We start from the raw sequence: 20,085 nt of genomic DNA on the forward strand, positions 1-20,085 counted from the left end.
TCCACAAATTTTAATATTATACTGTGTGTGTGTGTGTGTGTGTGTGTGTGTATGTGTATGTATATATGTGTATATATAATGTATGTGTGTGTGTATATATACATACAATATTTATTATGTGTTTGAGAACCTTAAAGCTTAATTGTGCCCTTAGGTCTAATCTAATAGCTAAAGTGATTGAATGATTACCTTGTTGCTGTCCCACAGAAAAACGCGGCATGTGAACATTTTGCTGTTCATGGGCTACATGACGAAAGATAATCTGGCCATTGTCACACAGTGGTGTGAGGGCAGCAGCCTGTACAAACATCTGCACGTACAGGAGACCAAATTCCAGATGTTCCAGCTGATAGACATCGCCAGACAGACTGCACAAGGAATGGAGTAAGTGTCGCCCTGACAGCGTGCTGCACTCAGTCTGCAGCTCATCCTGAAAAACGTTAAACAGAACAGACGTCTGGGAAGTACTCTGTATATGGCACATATACACACTGGGTATTTAGGCCTTAGCATAGCCCTATGCTGGTACAGAATTCCCAGCTACAGACTGTTATGTGCTTAGGGTGATTAGTCAGTGAGAAATTTGACTTGTAGTTTCACAACAGCTTGAGACCCTTTGGCTGGCCAGGCCTGCCATAGGGGCAAAATGCAAAGAAATACCTTTAGCCTTGTTTAGTCTCTAAGAGGGGTATTCAATATGAAACGTTAACTTCACTGTCGAAGTTAATGTTTCATATCGGAGTTTTTACCTGTGTTAAAGTATCGGGCGCGCTCCCGCTTATCCCCGTATTCAATATAAAATTAACGAAAACGGGAAACTCCGAAGTTGGATTTATGTAAAGTTATGAATTTTTCCTTAGAAAAATTGTAAGACCCCCCCCCTAAAGTAGTAAAAACATGTGGGAACACTATGGGTACCCCCGTTTTAGCCTTTAATTGAAAGTCGGGGATTTAAATAGCCGCAGCAGGTGTTTTTTTCCCGACATTGAAGAAGTGATGCAGAAGAGCACTTAGGTTATTTTTTTCGTTTTGTTAAGTGGTCCCATCAAATTTGGGGTACATGAAAATGGGTACTAGCATATTTTTATTTCCCTAAAGTAAGTTTTTAAAAATTCTGCATTTGTGCACCTGCCGCTATAATTCTATTCTAGAAAACATCTGCCGCATACATGCAGAATAGCCCTGAACCTATTTCCCTATTCTTAAACAATTTTTTCCCATTTTTTTTTTTTCACCCCAATTTTTAAATTATTTTTTGTGGGGTGTCCCTATTTTTTTTTTTTTGTACTTTTTTTGACAGTTCTTTTTTAAATGTCATTCCCAGGGGTGCAGGCTATTTTTTTTTAAGCCTGCACCCCTAAACCCCAATTCTGCACTTTTTTTCGACACCTATTCAATGGTGAAAAGTTATCCCCGTTTTTTATCAAAGACTTTTCAAAACTGTGATAAGTCTTTGAAATTGAATAGGGTGTAAAAGTCAAACCTGCGATAATGACGTCAAAAGTGCGATATTAACGCAAAAACGATGTTATCGCACCCATATTGAATACCCCTGTAAAACTGGTTACATGTAGAGCAGAAAGCCTTGTACACTGGCCCTCTCCTTTCAAAACGAGGCGGTCTGTCTGTGAGTGGGGATTCTTTATCAGGTACTGGCCTGTGTAATGTTCTGAAGATCCAGTACATCAAGCAGTCATTCAACAACTGCCAGCCTGTCCTTGTAAGTGGGAGAGGCTTATTTTCACCATCTCCATATGAGCACATTAAAAGTCTCCATAACCTTTTTTTATTGCTTCAGTGAATCCCCCTCACCCTACTAACATAGTAGTGACAACAAGGTAGTAACATAGTCACAGCGAGGTCACCATACTTCTAAAAATGTACTTTGTTTTGCTTTCACCATTTGGTTGTTAGGTGAGCAGAATAAGTCTATTGGGTAGTGTGTGTGTATATATGTATATATATATATTCATATTCATATTCTCAGTTGAAACATCATTATAAAGGTAGGCATTTTCTCCAGTCTGGTATTTTATTAGGATTGCAGATCCCAGGTTCTTCCAGTTCTCAGCAAATAACATTTCTTGATATATTTGCTTGACGACTCACGTGTGCTGCCAAGCAGGATATTTACCGATGTATGAGCTAAATGTCACCATCGCTCGGTGACAGCAGGCTGGGGACTTCTTCTGTATTGTTCTTTACAGCACAGTGATTAAGAACATGAAGTATAAAAGCAAAATCCAGTCTATGCAATAATGTGGAACAACCTTTAACCAGTTTATGGCGGTCTAGCCAAGTGATTCTTTTGTTTGTATTCTTTTATTTTTCTTTGATGTTTAACAGCTCTTTGTTCCCTCGCAGCTATTTACATGCAAAGAACATCATACACAGAGACATGAAGTCAAATAGTATCCTTTTCTGGGTCATCGTAGCGCAAATATCATCTCATCTGGGTAGAAGTTACTGGTGACGTGAAATGCAGCTGTGAGGGCGAGAGTAATGTATTATTTTTTATCACATAATGTAGTGGTTGAAGTGGGAATTTTGAAGTGAGGGTATGGAGGTGTAACGTGGCGTGTGGGGTAAAAATGGGCGTGGTCACATGGTACAAGGGGTGTGGCTATGTCATGAGGGGTGTGGCCACTCAAAAGAGGTGTTCCCACAGCTATCTAATTGTTTTCCCTGCGTCTGGCGCTTAGTTGGGAGATGCTGGTTAATGCGCCTTAAGCCAGGTGTTTAGGCGCACTAACTGGTATTTTCCAACTGAAGTGCTGGTTGCGATGCTGTCAGCGCCGTGCTAAACTGAAAAACAGTATCGCGGTCGGCACTTTAGTTGGATTTTTGCTTGCACCCTCCTGAGCGTATAAATCTTTTAGACGAACAGCACGGTCAATTGAATGGTTTCAGGAACCCTCTCCTGGCGCTATTCAACTTATTGCTAAATTGAAATGTCCGCAATGGCACGATAGGAAAATAAAGAAATACATAGGCCACAGGAGAAACTCAATCAGCCAGCTGCACAGTCATCCTCACTGCGGAGGACAGTATGAGGGGCTGTCTGGCTGTCACTATTGTTACTGAATCTAGCGGGGAATGGGCACACACTGGCATGCTGCATGTAATTGATGCTGTAGAGACCTTTCAACGGGGGCAGGCACCTGGCACGGGCGGGCATCGAACGGGCACCCGACACATGCCGGTGGGGGTTCAGAGGCACAAGGTTCAAGTCTGCTGCTTTGATGTTGCAGGGTCCTTCTGACGGGGGACGGCTACCAGCACGCGCTGGTGGGCAAGGAGTTTGGATTGGGCGGGCAGCGGCATACTGCCAGACTCCTGCTTTTTCACTGAGCCAGCCGCATAAACACACACTGCAGCTAGCTTTAGGGGCTGTCCTTAGTGACTGACAGTCTGTGGGCATTGTCAGTCACTGATAGTAGTGGGCAACTAAACAAATCATTGCTTGAAGTGCCGGTATGCCATACCGTTGCATACTGGCACACTTCGAGCACTGACTTAAATGCATTGACCACCAATGTCTTATGGCATTATCACTTTTCATGGATCTATAAAGTTTTAATTATTCTTCTGTTATTTTAAGGCAGGCCTAAAGGTTAACAACACCCAAAAATAAATGAACTTATAAAGTTATTCTACAGTACATAATTGTAATTACCTAGAGTCTTGCATCCCCCACACATAGCCACATAGAGGGGAGAATGCTGTCACTACGGTTCAATGTGTCAAATTTCTGTAGCGTATAGTTGTCGGGCAGGAACTCTTTTTAAGTACCGTGTAGACTGAAGTCACCTTGTTCCAGGTGATTGGCTGTCTGTGTATGTATGTACAGTGTGTATATTAAACAGATTAAGCAACCAGCACACCTAATATATGCAAAAAGTATCAAATAAAATTATTGACACAGGCCAAGCAATATAGGTGGCAGCTTTAGCACCATCATAGTCATTTGTGTCACTGTGTCCCCGTATGGGTCACAGTGACACTGCACTGCTTAATTGTGTGCTGGACATGCTGTATTGCTTAGCCTGTTAACCCTATGTGGCAATAAATATTTTGATACTTTTTCAAAATATATTAGGTATGCGGGTTGCTGCATTTGATTTTGGTTGCATTATTTATGATTTTTATTTACAATGCACCCTATGTTTTTTCATTGCTTTGTGTGTGTGTAATTATCAGACTTTCTGTATAGCTAGATAGGTATGTATGAATCTATAAGGGCCATCCCCAAATTGTTGCCACAAAGTTTGAAGAATATAATTTGTAGAATATTATTGTATGCTGTAGCATTTAAGATTTCCCTTCACTGGAACAAAGAGGCTAAAACCAAACCATTATAAGCAGGCCCATATTATTACTCTCTCCACCATGACCTTACAGATGGCATTCATAAAGGAATGTTCTCCTGGCATCTGCGAAACCCTGATTCATCTGTCAGACTGTGCCAGTGTACCCATGCATTGTAATTTTGTCACATTAGCGATGCAAATAAGATGCATATATTGCATAAAGTCTATGGCAAGTCGCATGGCGTGGCTTAGTAGCAAAGTCTGTTTTGTGCCAAATGGGATTGCTTAGCGCGATTTATGGATAGGTATATGTGGACATGCTGTAGCTATAGTTTGGCATTGTGCTTGGTGATCTGCATCTTGTCTAGGGTGCTTAGCCATGGAAACCCAATCCATGTGGCTTCTAGCATCCAGTTCTTATGCTGATGTTTCTTCCAGAGGCAGTTTGGAACTCGTTAGTGAGTGTTGCAACTGTAGAGACAGACTATTGTTATGTGCACCACCACTCTATGGTCCCATTCTGTGAGCATGTGTGGCCTTCCACATTGTGGCTGAGCCTATGTTCCTAGATATCTTAACTTCACATAGAACCACTCCGGATAAACAAAGTGCTGCTATCAGGGCAGAAATTTGAAGAACTGATGTGTTGGAAAGGTGGCATCCTACAACAGTGTCATAATGAAAGTCATGGAGCTCTTCCACATCAATGCTAATGTTTGACTGCAGAGACTGCATTGCCGTATGTTTGTTCCTATGCACCTGTTAGCAATGGGTGTGGCTGAAATGGTCAAACACACTAAGTAGAGGGGGTGTTCACATACTTTTGGCCATATAGTGTGTATGTATAGCTCCTGATTGATTGAATTAGCTGAGAAAGGAACTTGTCAGTTAACACATAATTAAGGAACACAATTTGCTGGAATCTAATTCTGGGTACACACTGAAACTACAGATTGATCAGAAGACTGATCCAGCTTACGGGTGGCTGATTGGTAAGTGTGTATAGCCTACCAATCAGCTGCTCAATATGTCTGGCCCGACATCACAACTGGACGTTCATTTAAATTTATTCGCCTGGTTTTGAGGTCAGTGTAGGCCGTATGTTATATATACAAGATATATCAGCATCGACTGTGCTGCAAGGCCGACCTGATATGTGAACTACGTCGTTCACAGACCTATCAGGTGTACACGCCCACCGATGCACTTGTGAATATATTGTTCGATCGGTCTCTTAACGTATTGAATATTCCTGATTCCGGCGTATTGCAGAATGGGGAATTGCCCCAATACGTCGTAGCGCAGTTATTACACCCATTTACGTTCCATTCATAGCTTTTTCAGAGATTTATATCAGTTTTGTCTTGCAGTTCCTATACTGTAATACAGACATATTTCTGCATGAAGGGCTAACAGTGAAAATTGGGGATTTTGGCCTGGCCACAGTGAAGTCCAGGTGGAGCGGTTCTCAACAAGTAGAGCAGCCAACCGGATCGATCCTGTGGATGGTAAGATAATGGGAAGTTTTGTTTTTTTCTTGATCGGCATTCGTGAACCACATACAGTTTGTTTTACTGTTGATCTCTAAACCTTTTGCTTGTTTATACCTGAAGCGTCCTCTGGCCTACGGTCAGTAAAGTTCACGTTCACCTTGTCCATGTTTTCTGAAGTGTAACTTGCCAAACAATGTGTGCTCAGCAAAAATAACCCAGCAGTATACAAATCAGGTGCCTTAGATTTATTAGCGGTTTGCAGAGGAAAAAGGTCTATGTAGTACCAATGTGGAACCTAAAATACACACACTGGAGTGGGACGTACAACTGTAACTATCAATACTTTTATAAAAGTACAAATATCTGTTCTCCTATACGTCTGTGAAACGGATTTTGGAAAGCATTATTAAAAGAGCGTATTTCGTACTGCAGCTCATCTGTCCCTACATAACACCAACACAATACTGAGGTGTCCTCATACACCTAGCCTCAATATACCCATGCAGCGCGAGATGTCTGGTGCGAGTGAGCTGCACCGAGCAGTGTAGCATCTTTTTCGCTCTAATGTGCAACTTGGCTGCAACGCATTGTGATAAAACCGCTTCATGAGACTGCACTGATTGATTTTATATGCGACACTTGTATATCTGTCTGCAACTGAGTCTGAATTTGTACAACAGAACTTGGGGTGGAAAAAAGCTGCACTTCATATACAGACTCAGGGGTCTATTTACTAAGCAGTGTTAGGAGACAGAGTGAAAAGTGATAAGTAAGTGATAAGGTGCCAGCCAATCAGCTCCCAACTGTCATCTCACAGGCTGTGTTTGAAAAATGACAGTTGGGAGCTGATTGGCTGGGACCTTATCACTTGTCACTCTGTCTCCTAGCACTGCTTAGTAAATAGACTCCTCAGTCTTGCACAGCTGTAAAAGTGCTGCATATCAAATTAATTAGTACACAGTCTGGTGAAACTGTTTTGTCGCACAGAGTTGTGATTTAAGATGCACATTTAAACGAAAAAGTTGGTTGGCGCAAGGCGAGATGCACGGGACCTGGAGCGCCATGGAGGGCTGTTTGGTGCAACTGTGGCCATAATGTATGAGGGCACATCTGTACAATTACATTTTATTTTTCTAAGGTGTTACCAAAGGAAAACCCTATCTGTCTTGAGGGCAAAAATAACACTTTTTTTTTTTTTATGGACTGAAAGATTTAAACAATAGCATTATGCCTAATGTAAATGAAGCCCGGGCCCTTCCCTGCACCCCTTACCGGTGGGTTCAGTGGTAATGTGAAAAATAGATTGATACTATTGTTTTTTCACACTGAAACTACAGGTGCCTGCCCATTGGTACTTGTGGAACTACAAGTGCCAGCAGATGGTCGGCACCCGTACACGCACGGTAAAAAAAACAAAACACAGTACACAAAAAACTTTTGAAAGTATTACATACAAAACACACTCACACATACTTGCCTTCTGCCAGATGTTCGGTCCCCTTATCCACTAGAAATTCCACGGTTTTCTCATCCTGGCATAGCTCAGTCCTCTTCTCTAGTACACTCCCTGGGATTTGGCAAAAAAAAAAAAGGATTAGCGCAGACCCCTGGGACATGTAGAGATGTATGTGATAACATACATACATCTCTACCCCGGTAAATGTCAAACCGCGTGGTTTCGGTCATTAGCCGGGCCCACCAGCCAATCAGAGGCTGTGCTACAGTAAGCGGTTGCTGATTGGCTGTGACCCACGTGGCTGTTGATTGTTGTACTTTTTACAGTGGGGGTACGGGTGCTGGCACTTGTAGTTCCACAAGCACCAAACCTCTTCACCCACTGGACAGGGATGCAGGGAAGAGCTCCATGCTTCGACCTAAGCCTGTTGTGCTGGGGATCCCTTTATTGGGGGGTCCCCACCTCCCCTGAGATCCCCGGCTTGGGATGTTAATGCTTTGGCCGGGGAGACCCAGTGAAAGGGTCCCCTGACTTGATGCATTACACCCTGGCTAGGTTTGAGTCTGTTGCTGGTTTTAAAAATAGGGGACCCCCTGCCATTTTTTCCCCTATTTTTAAAACCAGGACTGGCTGAGGGAGCCCAGTGCTGTTTCCTAAAGGAGCCCGGGCTAGTCATGCTTTGTGGGGGAAGGGGGGCTCTGTCTCTTTTTTTTTTTTTTTTTTTTTTTTTCCCCCACACACACAAGCAGCCTGCACTGATATGTGCAGGCTGCATGTTCAGGTGAGTTTCGCTGCGGTAAGACTCAAGGAACTCGGATAATCACTATCGAAAAACGTGATTCAGCAAATCACGATTCTTGGTAATTTTGAAAGTTTCAGCAGGCAACAGTCTCCCGAGTTTCAGCGATGCTGTGAATGTTTGAACTCTGACCAGGCACAATTCTTAGTATACTAAAACAAATTGGCAAAATCACAGGCACAAAATGGCCGTGGACATTGACCTCCCATAACGCCACCAATACTGAATCGCAACACATTTGACATCCAGATATTTATCCAGTCTGCGGACCACAGAGAAGGTGGAGGAGAACCAAGCAAACCCAGTGACTGCGAGGGTTGCAATAGTCAGCCTGTAAAACGTATATATAATCTAAGCATCCTGGCACCATAATATTTATTCATTCACTTTTCTGTAACCAATGTCTGTCTGTATAAAGTCCCTTGATGTGTAGTATTAGATCAACCCTCCCATGGTGCATGGCTAGTGATAATAGGTGCACCTGGCCCCATGGTGTACCGCATTATCTAGCTAGCTTTCATCAAATTCTATTTCCTTGTCTGTATAATGATTGTCCTCCGTCTAGATCACTGGACAGCTATTGCGTCTGTACCAGGAATTTCCCTCTGTTCCTGGTTACAGGTCATGTCTGACTTCTCTAGAACAATGTGTTCTTTTGTATAGCACTTTAGAAAAAAAAATTACTTTCTAGACAAAAATATCTGCGTGTTTATAAAAATAAAGAAAATATGATAAAAAAAAAAGCAAACATTATACAGCATCACAGCTGGGAAATCCAAAAAGTACTTGACCTAAAGACCTAAGAACACCCCTGAGGCATTAAGCACAACTTGGCTGTCTCCACAGTGTTCAACCCGATTTACATAGCTCATAATACACATTGCAGAACAACAGTGGGATTACTCGCGCGTTAGTGCTCATTCACACATTTTTGCACTGGGAACATGGGTAAAATGCATTACAACGAAAGCACTGTTCAGATGCGTTTTGGGCTGGCACTTTACATGAGATACACTGTTATTCTGTTGTAGCGGGTGTTACTGCTTGAGAAATAACTCGTACTGCGCTGTAAACCACAATGTTGGTACTGCTATCGTACGCAGCCATTCATCCTATTTTTAATACGGTTTTCATGAGTGAAAATTGACTAAACAATGGATAGGTATAAATCCTCTTATTCTCTGCATTACTGTGCTGTCCACGTGTTTAATGTGCTTCCGTATATATTTTGTCTCTAGGCTCCGGAAGTGATCCGATTGCAAGATGATAACCCATTCAGTTTCCAGTCGGATGTTTACTCATACGGAATAGTTCTGTATGAGCTGATGACCGGGGAATTGCCGTACTCTCACATCAGGGACCGAGACCAGGTAAGTGCAGCTAGAATATTCTCACACCTCTGAAATCCAGCATTCCATCTTTTACCGTAGTGAGTAAAATGAGCCAAGAGAAGGATACTGTAAATAAATGTGCACCATTCCAAATGATTACTTATGTAATGGCTGTATTATAGATCAGGGAAATTGCCCACTCCATTTTACCCATGAATGCTGATTGCACGGCATTCTACGGTGCAAAATAGGCATGTCATGTTGGTAGTCACATGCCCCTGCATTACCACCCAGCGGCCGATCAGAAAGCAGACATCATTTCTGCACATGGCCCTGTGTTGTGTAAAGGGCTGCATCCATAATGCGCATTATCTGCACAGGTGCTTGGCACTGTACCAGCCTAAGTGCTGCCTATGAAATTCACATTTTACGTCTTATTAAACTAGATTTAACTTAGTAATTTAACTTGCATTGCTCACTTCACCCTCTGATTTAATATGAAGCTACTTGTTGGGGGTGAGGTTTTTGGTGCTTTCTTCAGTGCCGGGTCAGCTTGGCTATGTAAGAGGGCATTTTATTAACATTGATACTGCTGAAGAGCTTTCACTTGTACCTTAGCTGAAAGAGGTGAGCCCCCATTTAACAACTATAGAAGTGTATTACTGGCATGTGGGGTACTGAAGAATATCTGTGATGGAATTTTTTTTTTTTCTTAAAAAGCAATTGTAGTCTGTTCATTTTACAGCAGTGTTGTAATTTTGTGTTGAAAATACACTAAACCGTTCTTACAATAAATACTATTAAAATTGTATTGATAGATTTTGTAAATTCAGAATATTTTTGTATGGCCCTTGTGACTGTTTACTAAAACTTGTCAATTCTCTGTGTTTGCCTGACTCTTTCTGTATTGCATGGATGTTACTAGAATGCTCTCTGTATTGTATAGAGACCACTAGAACAGTCTCTCTGGTTTGTCAAATGGGGCTGGTAGATTTATTAACAGTTACTTCTATAGGGCCCGCATATTTTTGGGGAAGAAAACCGTAATAAAACAAGACTGGGTAATAGACAGACAAAGATGTAAGAGTGCCTTGATCATAAGCTTACAATCTATAGGGAAATAGGCATTGATACACAAGGATAAGTGCTACCTATAGCATATTGGCCCAGCCAGATTGCAGAGGTTCTTGGTGGGTTGTATTATCCACACAGGAATGTTAGCTTGGGGTCAGCATTATGTGAAAGTGAATAAACAGAACATATATAAAGTTATGTATGGACTGTGTAGAGGAGATGTAATTGGGTAGGATAGTTTTTGGAGGTGGCTCTGGGATTTGCTTGTCTAAAGAGGTGTGTTTTCAGGGAACACTTGAAGGTTTGGAGACTAGAGAAAAGTCTTATTGTGCAGCATGGGTGGGTACAGCCCGAATAAAAAGGTCATGTACCCATGAATAGGAGAAGGTAATGATTGTGGATGAGAGATACAGATCTTGTACTATTTGGAGAGGTCAAGCTGGGAGATTCTTTGAGATAAGCCGAGATGTATTTGATTACAGATCTTTGAAACAAATTTTATATAACATTGACTGCATAAACCACACCTGCATGTTCCACCTTTCTGTTGCACCGTTCTAGTATAAAAGATGGAGCCACTTGTTTGTTTGACCCCTCTCCATCAAGCTAAAAGTTGCCAGCAAGCTTATGGTTAGCCAATGGCACATTTATTTTCACTGTGTCTGCCACATACAAATGCAAACACTGCTATGAAATCCCTACAGTTTGTGTAGCGCATTCAAAATATTTTAGTTTGTGGCCCATGTCTGTTTTCTAAAACTTGTCAATTCTTTAATTTTTATTTTATTTTGTTTGCTTCCTTGTTTAGATCATATTTCTAGTTGGCCGAGGATGCTTAGTGCCTGATCTTAGTAAGTTATACAAGAACTGTCCCAAAGCAATGAAGAGACTTGTTGCAAACTGTATCCAGAAAGTCAAGGATGAAAGACCGCTGTTTCCCCAAGTGAGTGGATTTGTAATCACATGTAAATATGTCCTGTACTGTTGTGAAGATGAACGGTTGCACTTAATGGACTTTAGAACTCGCGTAATTTTGATTTGAACATTTTTTTTTTTTTGCTTCATTTCCTAAAACACTGTGTACAACAATGTTACCCCCCCACTGATCACGTCTGGGAAAGCCTCAAAGAAATTATTCTGCACCTTTTTGTGTGAATAGTAAACGGTGCAGTGACTGCCCCCTGCAGGAGAGAGCTTTTACCGTAGCTTTAACCGAATTATCAAGGATATTAAAGAGAGTGCACAGTTTCACTGAGGCTGAGCAAAGACAACAGGTTTTGTAAATAAGTTAGTCTGTAGAAATGTAAAAGAAAACCCATAGAAGCATCTCCCAATTTATCGTAATGGACGGGATCCTGACCATAGGTGATTCAGAGATGTACACAGAACCAATGGTTTGCGCACTTCTCCGATGGTGGGGACTGCGCATGTACAGAACAGGTCCTGCAAGATCGCTCGCAGTGCCCCCTAAGCTGCAGCCTGATTGACAAGCAGTACCCATTTGGGGGTGCAGAGAGGGGGTAGCATAAGATGGTGTTCCCAAAAACTAGGATGTGTCGTCCCCATTTTCTTTGAATGTCGAGGCCAGTGTCCGTAGATTTATGGGCCTAGGCAGTGCAGGTGCGGTGGCCAATCGGGGTGGCCTATGCTGCAAACATTGCGATTGATGGTCGCAATGTTAATCCTATCCTGCCTCCCCAGATGTAGGCATGGGATCTGAGATGCTGGCTGGAAGCGTCTTTTTTTTTTTTTTCTTCAGATGCCTCCTGCAGCGATAGCATATATGTACAAAGACGCAGCTGCTCTGTGCATAGCGTACATCTCTGACTCGCCAAGAAGATTAATTTCTCTGAACTAATTAGCCCAATCTGTTCACTATAAGTGTTAATACAATTCCTTAGAAAAATAAATATGGGTTGATTGCCTCTTTTTTTCTTTTTTCTTTTTTTTTAAATAATCCTTCCAGTGATTACTACCTCCCTCAGTAATGGTTTCTACATTCCACCCTTACTATCTTGGTAGTGAAAACCTTGTTCCTCCAGTAGAAGTGTGTGCTCCTTTGTCCCTGTACAGTCCATGTGTAAAAAACATGTCATACATTAGTATTGTTGAATTAAGTCATCAATTAGGCCACCACTACCTACGGTGCCTTTATTCCTAAACATTCCCCAGTTTGGCAAGTATGTCAAGGAATCTGCAAAATGACACTTTCTTCGCTGTGCCGGTTTAGCTACCCCAAGATTTTATTCGCTCGCCAAGCGATGACACTGGGTACTGTTAGTATGCCCAAATCTTTTTCCGTCTCTCGTCTAGCCAGTTGTGTCCCATGTGCTGTATAACACAGCTATCATCATGGCCTAATTCAGGGGTCAGCAACCCCCAGCACGTGTGCCAGATGAGGCACATGGAACAGTTTTATAAGTGGCATGGCGAAGGTACAGAATACATTACATATTTTTTTTATTATAGAAAATGTGTTCTGTTGATCCCATTATTAATCCTCATGCATATAAATGTAGAACTGGCACACTGAGCTTAACTACTGTAGATTTTAGCTGGCACGTTATTTTGCCAGCACAACATTGATTGTCTTCTGTTCTCTCTCTTCTGTGCCCACCTCATTCGTTGTGGAGAGGAATATGGAGTAGTAATTAGGATTGTGCCTTTCTCTTGCCTGGCGTGCCCAGCTATTTGAGGTGTGTTGTGAAACTGGACATAGCACAGAGAAAACGCAGTTACTTACTTGCTGTCCAGAACCAGCAAGTCTGCCATCATTCCTATTATTTAGTGTCCTCTTGTCCTGTTCTCAGGGTAGCGCCCTGGTCTGATAGATGGTATTGGCTCATTTTACAGCTATAGTGCATAGATTTGTTGTAAATTTAGAAATAATATAACTTTTTGGGTTGTAACTTTTTTTTTTTTTGCTGTTCATTTCTAGATTCTCTCCTCCATTGAGCTGTTACAACACTCTCTCCCCAAAATCAACCGAAGTGCTTCAGAACCGTCCCTGCACCGAGCCGCCCACACAGAAGACATTAACTCGTGTACGTTGACGTCCACGCGATTGCCTGTCTTTTGAAGAGACTGTTACCCGCCCACCTTCCTTGCTTTTGGTCTTCCGAAGAAAACATTTGTGTATAAGCTGAAAGAGTTTTTCTCTCACCCTTTGATATTATTATTTTTAAGAAAATGCTGCTACGATTGCATTTCCGAGGCCATCGTTACTGGATCTATGATGAATTAAATGGAGAGGACTTGCCGATTTTCCTATTTCTATAAACTGCACCTCTTGAGCCAAGAGCTAACCACATCCGCCCGAACTTGTCTGGCCTCTGTGTTTTTATCTCTTGAATTTGTTACAATACATTTACGTGTTACATGGGTGCCAACGGGTCATTAATGAGCCTGGAGCTGTCCAGCATAAAGACTTTAGTTTTCCAGGCTGGAAAGATGAACGAAGAAAAAAACTAAACTTTGTCTTCTGCTGATGGACAGAATTTTTCATGCTTTCAAATGGAAGGAGATTCTTTAGACTATTTTGCACAATTATGGACATAGAAGGAGAGTGAATAGTTTGACTGAACTTTCCTTTGAGTGAACTACGAATACCCTGACACCGCACAATCTGCTTCACTCTGGTACTCTGGTAATGTAGTGATTACTCAGCACCAGAACAGCTTTATACAATGGAGGCGTGTCTGCAGAGCATTACCTACGTGCATATGTACGGTTTGTGTGTTTATATGCACACATGGAAATCTGCACTAGGAAGGGGAATCTGTGTGCACACCGTCTTATTTTTGATTTGGGTTTAATTTTTTGGTTTGTTCTTCTATTGCATTTATTGTAAACTACAGCTGTCCTGATTACCCAGTTTTAATAAATTAAGTGTTTAACATTTTAGCCATTTTATTGGTGTTTCCATTCTGTGTGCAGCTTCATTATTATGTTCTTCACTAAGGGCAGAGCACGTACCTGGTGCCTAATTCATAGTGCATGGCGGAATATGAACACATCCCTTCTACATTACATATAGTTGTGTGTGTGTATATATATATATGTGTAGGTGAAGAAAGGATGGCACTCCATAGACTTGCAGAATAATGTAAAAGCAGTCCTTTATTGATGTTTCGGGGTTTCCCCCTTCCTCAGGGACAACAGTACAAATAACACATACAAAGTACAGATATATAAAGCCACATAATCACTGAACATCACACTCACCTGCAGAACCCACGCGTCCGGCACCACGAAATCGCGCCGGGCTACATATATATATATAACCAATTGTTATGTGAATGAAGTAAACCGTTTACTTTATTCCATACTGGAAACTGTTTGCATTAGTTCTGCTTGATGGGTTATTGTTTATATTTGAATTGGGGTCGAATAAAAAATGTCAGCAAGCTTCTTATTAAAGTGAGAAACCTCTATATGCTTCTGCACACCATCTAGACAGTATGTACAATGCTAGATAATGTGTTTTTTACCTAGGATACAAGAAAAAACAATTCAGTATTAGAAATTAAAATTGTATATTTAATAGCTTGTGCTCTTCCTTCTAACTACACTGACCTAAATGTAAGCTTTCCTGACCGATAACACTGCCACGACGATACCCCTTTCACACTGCCAACCCAGGCTATTTTGTGTGAACGCGCAGCAACCCGGGATATTGCGCAGTGTGAAAGGGCCCATTTGAAATAACCCAGGTCGAGAGACCCGGCTCGCGGTGCAGTGTGAACAGGTAACCCGGGACGATGCGACCTGGGATCCGTTCACAGCACAGAAAGAGCCGGCACTTGGAGATGATCTCAACACCGAGCGCTGGCTCTGCACGTGACAAAGGGATGTCATTGACCAGTCAATAAGCCAGGTCAGGCTACCAGTCTGAAAGGGGTCTCAGCCGGGAAGGACCGGTGTGCAATGCAGTGTGTGAGGGGTATAAGTCTGCCCGTTCACCCAGGTCGCCATTTTCTTCTTTGACTCTGACTGTTCATCACTCTCCAAGCTCTGCTACTTCAAGAAGTGCAAAATACTATCCATCATGGCTTGGGTTCCACTAAACTACTTAGTGCTGTTGAATATATTCTCTAGATTGTCCTTAATCCTTTTCTAACTTACAAAGTTCTCCATCATCCCATTGCACCGTACGACTGTGACTTTGAAGAGGGTCCATTAGGTTGTGTGTAGCTCAGCCATACTTCCCAACACTACACAGAGGCTGCGTTGACTAAAGTGGTCAATGATGTGATCACTGCTACATCCAAAGGCCGTTACTCTCTTCTAATTCTCCTAGACCTCTCTGCTGCACTTGACACTGTTGGTCATAGTCTTCTCATACAAATACTAGGTCTTCAGGACTTTGGGGGTCATTCAGACCCGGTCGTTAGCGCCGATGCGCTCGGACCGGGTCGATGGCCCCCCACAGAGCATGCGCACGCCGTCGTGCACATGCGTGAGACCCGCTACGACCGACAGCGCCGGTCGTAGCGGGCCTCGATCCAAAGGGGGCGAGCTGTCGATGTTGATTGACAGCTCGCCCCGTTTGGAAGGCGGGCCGGGGGGGTGGCAGCCCAAACGGAGGCGTTCCTATGGGAATGCCTGCCGTTTGGGGGAGGCCCCACTGACATCACTAGTGATGTCAGTGGAGAGCTTCCGGCTCAGACAGAGCCAGAAGCTCTCCGGGGCTTACGACAAGGAAGACCCTACCCTAGGGTCTCGTTGTAAGCCCCGATGCGCGATGGTCTCTGACCATCACAACCATCACCGGAGCGGTCGTTAGAGCTGTGGGTGTTAACCCACAGCCTAACGACCGCAACAGAGGCGGGCGGTCAGGATGCAAGTGGCCGCCCAGTTTCTGAGCGACCGCTTGCATCCTCCGACCGCCTCTGAATGAGGCCCTTTGTCCTTTTCTGAATCTCCTCTTCTCAAACCTCCTTTATTGTTCATTTCTCTGGAACCAATGCCTTTATATCTGGTGAATAACCACATGGTTTGGTAATAGGTCCTCTACTATTATCTATAGCACTTCACTTGGAGAACTAATATGCTTTTTCTTTTGGATTTCAGTATCTCTGTATGCAGATAATACCCAAATCTATCCTCTCTAGATCTCTCACCATCTGTGTAGGGACCAGGTTGGTGAATATCTTATCTAAAAAAGCAAAGATTACTCCTGGCACTGCTCATCAAATCTCAACCAAGAATTTTACCCAGGTGGTGCTCATAAACTAATTAGGGAGCCTTCCAACTTGGATTCTAAAGTCCCACAATTGTGGAATTTATATTATGGACACTCTGTGCAGCAAACAGTGTTGTCATTGTGCAACCTGCTACTTGATGCTGTCAGAATAAAATTTAGGCAAATAGAGTGCCCAGACTATCATTCCCACATTTGGCTGAATATATATCTAGAGAAGAGGGTATGAGATTTGAAGTTTAGATGGGTATAGTGTAAATACACAATATAATTATCCACAATGAGTTTGCCAACTATTCTAGAATGTAATAGTAAATAATTACAGGTTGAGCTTCCCATATCCAAAACGCTTGGGACCAGGGGTATTTTGGATATCGGAATATTACGTATTTTGGAATATTTGCATACCATAATAAGATCTTGGGAATGGGAACCCAATCTAAACACAGAATGCATTTATGTTTTATATACATCTTATATACACAGCTTGCAGGTAATTTTATACAATATATTCAATAATTTTGTGGCTCAAACTAATTTTGTGTATATACATCAATTTCATTACACAAAGCCTGAAGATAATTTTATACAATAGTTTTAATCATTTTGTGCCTCAAATAAAGTTTGTGTACACTGAACCATCAAAAAGCATAGGTTTCACTGTCTGTCATGCTAAAAATATTCTGTATTTTGAAATATTTGGGAGACTCAACCTGTACTAGCGTTGGCGGTGCACCAGGGAGTAGGAAATTAGAATATATACAGGGACTGGACCTAGATGCAGACCAGAGAAAGCTAGACAACTTGTTTGGTGCACTCTTATCTTGACAAAACAGTTCAAATATAACTTTTAATATAAGTTTTTAAGACAAATTAGCGAGGACACAAATACATACGAAATAAATAGCATACAATAATCTTATCAATATATATGAAAATTCCAATTATTGATTATATAAAAAAAAATCTGAGGTAAGTATATCATCGATGTACACTAACCTTTGAAAAACACCAATAGATATGAGATCTCTTTCTTAACAGAATGTATGTGTATATATGTATGTATGTGTATATGTGTATATATATATATGTGTATAAATATATGTGTATAAATAATGTGATGGATGTCCGGCACTCCAAAAGAATAAATACAACAGCTGACCCAGCTGCCTGTCCTGAGGTACTCTCAAATATAGCCAAAGAACTGTGGGACGGCACTCCGGAATAAGTAATAAATCACAATGCCCCTTGTGGTTGTCAACGTTTTAGAGCTCTCTGCTCTTTTATCAAGACAATAAAAATTATAAATCTGTATATCTGGTAACGCTACGTGAGTAGTCCAACACCACACAGGTCACTCCAGGGCTTTCCAAGAAAGGTTTAATGTGATCGACGTTTCGAGACTGAACAGAGAGTCCCTTTGTCAAGATACAAGGCAATATAGAAAACAGTACAAAAACGTGCTTAACTTATATCCTTAATGCGGTGATCTAAGCTTCCATCGGAGGTGTGAGCGGCGTGCACGCTGATCCGGGGGCGCACTGCAGATTATGTCAACGCCCAAAGGAGGTCTGTTACCATGGTAACACAAAGCTCCGTCTCCCCATCCGGCGGACAGCTAGAATAGAGATTAAAAACAGTCAAGAGTGATGACTATGTCCACTCAAATATGTGCGCACAATTCTGTTATATCAGTAAGAATAAATCTATTTCTTTATCAACTCCTGCGTCTAGTTAACTGCGCATGGATGAAACTGCAACATTATGTCATAATCTATTTGTTAATATCAAGCAACTTCTGAGTGATATCTATTGTGCATCCAATTAACATCAAATAAAGCATATATGTCTAAGACACAAAAGTAGTTGCGATATTGAGAGTGCAAAAGTGAAACTTATACTATACATAGTATACTAATGATACATTGAAAATTAAAGAGAATTCCAATTTATTTTTTCATTGAGTCAGTGTGGATGCAGGGTATTCAATTGTAATATCCACTTGCTTTCCAATTTTAGCAAGTCCTGTGCTCTATCTCCCCCTCTAATTTTAAGAGGGATGTGGTCTATGATCATGTATCGTAAGAATGCAAGCGAATGTTGATGTAATTTAAAATGTTTTGCCACTGGCTGTTCTATGGTTTTCCCGGCCAATGCTTGTTTTATTGCAGATCGATGTAAAGCCATCCGTTCTTTGAATGTACGTGTGGTCATCCCAACGTAGTACATGCTACATGGACACACAATAACATATACCACAAATTGTGATGAGCAATTGAGAACATGTCTGATGTAATATGTCCTATTGGAGTGTGGATGTTTGAATTCAGATCCTGCTTTTAGAAAACCACAAGTGGTACACAATAGGCATTTGTAGCAACCAGGTTTTTTGACCTGGCCAAAAGGACCTACGTTTGGTGTACGACTAGTGACGTCTGCTTTGATCAAAATATCCCATAGATTTTGTCCCCTTCTGTAACTCGTCATCTGCCTAGTATTTTTAAAACTGGGAAGTTCTTGGTCACTAGCGACTATCGGCCATGTGGCTCTTAATGCTCTAGGAATGACAGGACTCGCTGTCGAATATTGGGTCGACCACATGAAAGTATTTTGGTCTTTTGATGTTATATTTAGCATTTGTATTTTCAAATAATTGGGATTTTTCCATATTCAAAATTTTATTTTTCAAAATTTAAGATGCTGTAACCTGTATCCTTTGTCTAAATTTTTCAACCACAATGTCCACAGCTTTGGGTAGATCGTCCTTATTGCTGGTAATCCTACCTACTCTGTGCATCTGAGACATTGGGAGACCCTCTATTAAAGCTGTAGGATGATGACTACTGGCTTCAAGCAGTGTGTTTCTGTCAGTCTTTTTATAATGTACTGCTGTGGAGATGTGTCCCTCAGTGAGAGTAATTTGTACATCCAGGAACTCAATGCTGTTTTTATTACATTTATATGTGAATTTGATTGGAGTGTTGAGTTCATTAATAGATGACATAATTTCATTAAATTGGTATGTGCTTCCAATCTAGAGTACAAACAGGTCATCAATATATCTAGTATACCACAAGGTATATTGGCTGTAGATGGGATCTTGTAGGATGTATTCTTTTTCAAATTTGAACATATACAGTATGTGTTAGCATACGCTGGGGCCAGCCTGTTGTAAGTAATAGGCTCCATCCAAAAATAAAGTAATTCCTAATGAGCGTCAATTGTAGTTAGTGTAGGAATAAGTCTACTTCCAGTCCTTCATTCAAGAACTGTGTCATTGCCAACATACGAAACCTGTGAACCCGGATGAATGTGTTAAGTTCTTTTAGATACAGAATAGGACGGTAGGACCCATCGGGTTTTTGAATCAAAAACAGGTTGGAATAATAACCCTTTCCCAGTTGAATCACTGGAACCTGG

General features: G+C 41.6%; 1 protein-coding gene across 10 annotated transcripts in view; it reads left to right on the forward strand.

Moving 5' to 3' along the window:
* The window catches only part of RAF1 (Raf-1 proto-oncogene, serine/threonine kinase), a 129,314-nt gene extending 114,948 nt beyond the window's left edge, over positions 1-14,366 (forward strand). For all 10 annotated transcript variants that reach the window (XM_088472703.1, XM_088472701.1, XM_088472704.1 and 7 more), the window contains 6 exons: positions 208-384; positions 2,365-2,411; positions 5,700-5,818; positions 9,297-9,428; positions 11,272-11,406; positions 13,402-14,366. In XM_088472703.1, coding sequence (XP_088328829.1) covers positions 208-384; positions 2,365-2,411; positions 5,700-5,818; positions 9,297-9,428; positions 11,272-11,406; positions 13,402-13,542 — 751 coding nt within the window. In that variant the 3' untranslated portion in view covers positions 13,543-14,366. The remainder of the gene's footprint in view (positions 1-207; positions 385-2,364; positions 2,412-5,699; positions 5,819-9,296; positions 9,429-11,271; positions 11,407-13,401) is intronic.
* The last annotated feature ends 5,719 nt before the right edge of the window (positions 14,367-20,085 follow it).

The sequence above is a fragment of the Taudactylus pleione genome, unplaced genomic scaffold (genome assembly GCF_031769625.1).
Source record: "Taudactylus pleione unplaced genomic scaffold, aTauple2 ptg000128l, whole genome shotgun sequence".
Lineage (NCBI taxonomy): Eukaryota > Metazoa > Chordata > Amphibia > Anura > Myobatrachidae > Taudactylus > Taudactylus pleione.